At 56.5% G+C, this 6000-nt stretch overlaps 1 protein-coding gene across 5 annotated transcripts in view; it reads left to right on the top strand.

Moving 5' to 3' along the window:
* The first annotated feature begins 576 nt into the window (after window positions 1–576).
* Window positions 577–6000, top strand: part of PRKAG2 (protein kinase AMP-activated non-catalytic subunit gamma 2) — a 279228-nt gene continuing 273804 nt past the window's right edge. For all 5 annotated transcript variants that reach the window (XM_065884011.1, XM_065884010.1, XM_065884008.1 and 2 more), the window contains exon 1: window positions 577–690. In XM_065884011.1, coding sequence (XP_065740083.1) covers window positions 577–690 — 114 coding nt within the window. The remainder of the gene's footprint in view (window positions 691–6000) is intronic.

Raw genomic sequence — 6000 nt, 5'->3', positions numbered from 1 at the left:
TCCTCTTCCCCTCCTCCCTCCCTCCCTCTCGCCCAGAAAGGAGGACGGACCTAGTTCCAGGCTGCGGGCTGGTTTATTCTCCGGTGGAGGGTCATATAAACATACAAACTGTCTGGCTCTCGCCAGATTTTCCACTTAGGCATAGGCATAGGAGGGCTGCTTCCCAAATTGCCGTGTTTAATTGCACCTGCCTTTCTGATTACCTCTGGGAATCTGTGGGAGGAGCCGAGAGGGGGAAAATGTTGCTTCGCTTTGCAAAAGGAAGAAAACTTTGTCACCCAGCGAGAGACCTCTGCCACGCGTAGCCCGGCGAGAAACCAGAACCAGGACAGCCTTTGGCTTTGATTTCGCATCCGAAGAGCCCGTAGGAGGAAGAGGACACGTGAACTCGGCGCTCCCGCCGACCGCCACCCCAGCTCCACCTTCCCTCCCCGCGGAAGTCCCCACGCGGTGTCTTCAGGGTGCAAGGACAGTAAACAGCGCGTGCGGCTCGCGGCCGACGGCTGGGGCCGGACTGGGAAGGAGAGGACCGAATTCCAGGAACGAGTCACCCGGAATTAACTTCTGGTTAAAGTTATGGGAAGCGCGGCCATGGACACCAAGAAGAAGAAGGATGTTTCCAGCCCCGGCGGGAGCAGCGGCAAGAAGAACAGCAGCCAGAAGCGGCGTTCGCTGCGAGTGCACATTCCGGTGAGTCCCACCCCGCCGTCCCCGGCCCCCCACCCTCGCGTCGCTCCGACCCGGCGCGGAAGCGGTTAACGCGGGACGCCCCGCGCGCGCCGTGCGTGCCCCTCCTGTCACTTCGGGCGGCTTGGGGAAAGGTGGAGGCGCAGGGCCGAGCTGGGCCGCTGTGCCCGGGCTCCATCTCTCTTCCCACCCGCGTGCGAACGGGGCTCGTTGACCGTCTGCGGCGGGGGCGGGAGCTGCGTGGCGGGCTGTGCGCAGCACGGGATCCCGCCGGGTGCGGGCGCTGGGGCGGGGGCGGAGGGGCGGTGCGTAGCGTTGTTTTGTTGAAAAAGGACAGTGTGGACTGCGCTCTGGAGAGGTGGAGCCGCGCGCCGCAGCCCGAGACTGAGGGGAGGGGCAGTGGGTGGGGACAGCGGGGGAGGGGGGCGTTGGCTGTGTAGCTGCGCCCTCAAATGGACACTCCCTGCTCCCCAGTTTCCTTCGGGTGACTCTGGGCCGGGGGCTGGAGACTCCTCTGCAGCCGGCCCCTTTGCCTGACCCTGGGAGCACCTTTCAGGCCCTTGGGGGCTCGGGACTGCCTAAGGCGTGCAGGGCCCTCGCGAACTTCAGCCCTGGCCACGCCGGCAGCCGGCCCGGACTTTGGCGACATCGATCGGTCTGCTGCTTGACTTTGTCCGGCTGGAGGGAGCGGCGGGCGGGGTCGTGCGCCCACCCTGCGCTTTGCCTGCCCAGGTAGCCCGTGGCCTCCAAAGCCTTCCCTAGCCTCCCCGTGGGGGGACGTGCGGCGCAGCCCTTACCTGCACCGGAAGGAAACCCCCAACTGGGTCACACCCCCCAACCGTCACCCACCAAGTAAATGTACACACACACACACACACACACACACACACACACACACACACGAGGGCTCCATGGAAAATGCAATTTTGATCACGGATGAGGGTCTTGGGCACAGGTTGGGGGTGCACGGTGAGTCCCACCCTCCAGGGCTGTCTCCGATGACACTTGTTAAAGACACCTCCTTAAAGCTAATCCTTCCTGACAGCAGCATGGGGCCTGGGGGAGGGCAGCTGGTCACTCACTTTCTGCTGCGAACCTCCTTAGGCACTTCACTCCTGTGTTTGTTGACCGCAGTTCCTCCTTCCCAGGCCTGTGTGCACACATTGGCCAGGAAGGGTAGGGAGCCCCGGGAGCCCCAGACATCTGATGGGTACTTTAGGGAGCAGCCCCAAGTGGCGAAGGGTGGCCAGCCCTCCCTGGCAGGGGAAAGCTCAGGGAGCAGGTGACTGGACCCCTGCCTGCTGTGTGACCACCAGGGGGATGACCCAAATATGCAGGAATAGCATTCCTTTGAGTAAACATTCTATATGAAAATGAGATATTCCTGTTTACATCGCTAATGTGAGACATTTTAAGCCATGTTTGTAAATAAAAAGTTAGACACGGGCTTCCCTGGTGGCGCAGTGGTTGAGAGTCCGCCTGCCGATGCAGGAGGGGACGCGGGTTTGTGCCCCGGTCCGAGAAGATCCCACGTGCCGCGGAGCGGCTGGGCCCGTGAGCCATGGCCGCTGAGCCTGCGCGTCCGGAGCCTGTGCTCCGCAACAGGAGAGGCCACAACAGTGGGAGGCCCGCGTACCTCCCTCGGCAGTCATCGCTTGGCTGAGCTATTTAACCACTCAGCTTCTCCCATTTGTCAGATAATAATTCTGCTTTGCCTACCTTTCAGGGATGTTGAAATAAAATAACCCATGAGAAAGCTCTTACTAATACAAAGTGTTATATGAATGCATGGCTATTACATCTACATCAGAGCACCTAATTTAAAAGAGAGAGAAAAGAAAATGACATTGCCCAGTGCCCAGGCCATATCGTATTTACGTTTGGTGAGGCCGGTCTCAAATAGGAGTATGTGTGGGGTGCTCTCCAGAGGTGGTGTAGGACAGAATCCAGAACCCGGAAAGGGAGCGCGCAGCCAGGCTGTGAAAGCGGAAAAGCCACGATATAGTCAGAATACTCCGACCAGCCTTCCTGCTGCTGGTGATGTCTTTGGCTGATTTAGACAACGTTCTTGGCGTGATGCAGCCCTTACAGAAAGTTCTGTTCACTCAGTTATTCCACGACACGTGTGCTGTGCTGCTTGATGGTGAGATCCAGGGGGGAACGAGAGGGTCTCTGTCTCCACTCTCACAGGGCTTGCGTTTGCTGGGGGGGGGGACCGAGGGGGTCTTCTCACTAACCAACTAGTAATTACCTGTTGATCCTTGTGCTGGGCTGGGTGAGAGTTACACTCTAGCTGGGAAAATACAGCATTCAGACAGATGTTAGCAGATGACCCAAGGGCACAAGGTGACCAGTGCAGGCAGTACCTGCTTTCAGAGGGGAGAGAAGGGAGAGGTGGCAGTACATAGACATGTTCAGAGAGACATTAGACCCAGAGGTGGTAGGCAGGACAGAGACATGGCAGGGGTTACCCCTGCCAGGGAACCAGCTTGAGCACCCCCATGGAGTCGGGGAGTTGGAGAACTGCTTCCAACTCCAGGGAAGAGCCCCTTTTCATGGAAGAAAGCATTTGAGAATCAGAGTAATCAGAAATACATCAAGGCCAGATCAAGGAGAGCCTTGAGGTTGGATTGCATGATTTAGCAAATAAAAATACTAAATGCGGGCTTCCCTGGTGGCGCAGTGGTTGAGAGTCCGCCCGCCGATGCAGGGGACACGGGTTCGTGCCCCGGTCCGGGAAGATCCCACATGCCGCAGAGCGGCTGGGCCCGTGAGCCACGGCCGCTGAGCCTGCGCGTCCGGAGCCTGTGGTCCGCAACGAGAGAGGCCACAACAGTGAGAGGCCCGCGTACTGAAAACAAAACAAAACTAAACTAAATGCCCAGTTAAATTAGAATTTTAAACAATGAACAACTTCTTAGTATATGAATGTGCCAGGCACCATTTGGGATAAACTTATACTAAAAAATACCCATCGTTATCTGAAATCCCAATTTAACTGGCGTCCTGTATCTTCTCTGGCAGTCCTCTCTGGAAGGTAGGCCCGGGGATGAGGATGTTCCCTGAGGCCACTGACAAGCTGCAGTAGACGCTGTTGGCGCCCTGCCTCGTGTGCCCATAGCCCACCCAGCGTTCTCCGCAGCCTTGCTGGACAGCTCCGCTCCACACCACAGTTGCTCACTGTGTCTTTCTTGCTCCTGAAGGAACCCTCCTGAATAGGGGCAGTTTGCTCAGTCTGAGTACAGGCTGGGATGGAAATGCTGGGATTGGGATTATGCCCTAAGGGGCAACCCTCAGGCAGGGAGGGATGCAGGTGGGACTGTTCCCCAGCCTCCCTGTCCCTGGGGTTGATGGTTCTGACATGGGCTCTGTAGGATGTCTCAGAGGGTCGCAGCAGGGCCCAGCCCCCGTTGCCCACAGTGGTGGTCCGATCATCAATAATGCACCCTTTCTGGTTGTTCTGACTTCCCTGCCTCACTTGCCCTGCTGCCTGGGATAAATGACTGAATCTAAGTTGTTGTCTCACTGTTTTGGGCGGGGGGTGATTTAAACTAAGAAGCAATTAAAGGTGATGAAAACAGTGCTTTGTGAGAACTAGCTAGCCTGGTGGCAGCGTGCACCAGGACATTCGGGATTCTAAAGAGTGACTCCTGGAAGACACTGTGGCCTGGCAGTCCTGTGGGTGGGCTCATTTGGTGGCGTCCAGTGCCACTCACAGTGGTGAGGCCTCCTGGGACCTCCAGTGTCCAAGCAGCTTGTCTTTTTACTGAATTGGATTGTGTCCTTTTTGGACACGATTGGACTCTGTCTCCACCCCCATATCTGGTGCATAAACAGAACCATGACCAAGGATGTTGGGGGAAGTCGTTGCAAACCTTCATCCTAGGCTCTGATTATCTTTAACCATCTTCACTCTGCCTTCCTACCAATAGCGCCTGCTGTGCCATGAGACACCAGGAAAGAGGAATCAGTTTTAGGGGATACACTAGGGACTTGGGTGACAGCGGGTAGTGGAGACCCAGAGCTACTAACTAAGGTAATTTATTCATTGAATTCTATCGTAGGGAGAATGGCCCTTGGGCCTAATGGAGGGTGTAACCTTGCTTGATTTTAATCTCAGCTTGGATCACCTTTATGGGAAACCCTCTCGGATCTTGTCCGGGGAAAGAGAAGGAGAGAGAGGAGGGGAGGGGAGGGGAGGGGAGAGGAGGGAGGGGAGGGGAGGGGAGGGGAGGAGAGGAAGAGGAAGAGGAAAGGCTGAGTGCAGGTTCCTTTGGGGTTGCACTGGGCCTTTAAAAGTAGTGAGATGGGCGTAGTGTTCAGAGTCCTGGTGAGTTGGCACCTCGCCTGGGTTCTCTTTCCTCAGCCTTCATCTGTACCGTAAAGTGGGAATAATAATCAAGGTGGTGGGAATGCTTTTAGAAAATACCTCATTAGAAGTCTAGCTGTGTGTGGTGATCTGCTACCACTTTGCCAGAGAAGCCGTTGCTGGGAGTAAGCGTGTTCTTTCCTCCTTTTTGTCCGAGAAAACTTATTTTACCTATTAATGCTGAAATTCATGTATCTTAGATATATTTTAGTTGATGACTGTTGGCTGGGTCGTTGACTGTGTTGTTGGTCTCTGGAACTCTTCACAAGCCAGTGACAGAGCAGGAGACCAAGGGGTCAGGGAGGGCTTTGGAGAGAAGGACCCGCACAGGAGCCCGTGGGGACAGAGGCAGCTGGAGGGGGTCAGACTCGATCCGAGGTCGTGGCCCGATATTTACTGCTGGCAGAACGCCCAAATCCCCAGGCCTCTTGGGAGAGGTGCTCCAGAAATCCTTCACTGTCCCTGGAGACAACCTAAAAATAGAGCTAGGGGCAGCTGGCCGGTCCCAGAAGGTTGTGGAGACACAGCTTGGCTTGGGCCTGCCACTAGGGATGCCTTTGCTTGTGGTGTCTCCGGAGGGAGGCCTCACGCTGCTGGAGGCCCAGTGCCCTTCACCTTGGCGATGGGCTGGTGACCGGTAGCCTCCATCCAATCAGATCCGCTCTGCTAGGGCAGTGCATGGGGGGAGGGGGCATCGCCCGGATGTGGGTGGGGATGAGAGCTGCCTTTCTGCTCCCGGGGACTGGAGGACCCAGTGACAGCAGTGCTCACTGCCCAATACACCATCGAAACACCCTGGACTGAAGCCTCGGTGAAGAGAAAGGGGATGCCGGGCGGCACAGTGTGGGGTGTCAGTTTTGACCTTGGCCTTGACCTTGGTCAGTTTGTACCACCTTGAGCAAGATTTGTTGGGTTAGGGTTTAGGGCAGTGTTGTTTTTGGGGT

The sequence above is a fragment of the Phocoena phocoena genome, chromosome 9 (assembly GCF_963924675.1).
Source record: "Phocoena phocoena chromosome 9, mPhoPho1.1, whole genome shotgun sequence".
In the NCBI taxonomy this organism is placed as follows: Eukaryota; Metazoa; Chordata; class Mammalia; order Artiodactyla; family Phocoenidae; genus Phocoena; species Phocoena phocoena.
Note: the sequence above shows the minus strand (reverse complement) of the source record. Positions and strands in the feature narration are given on the sequence as shown.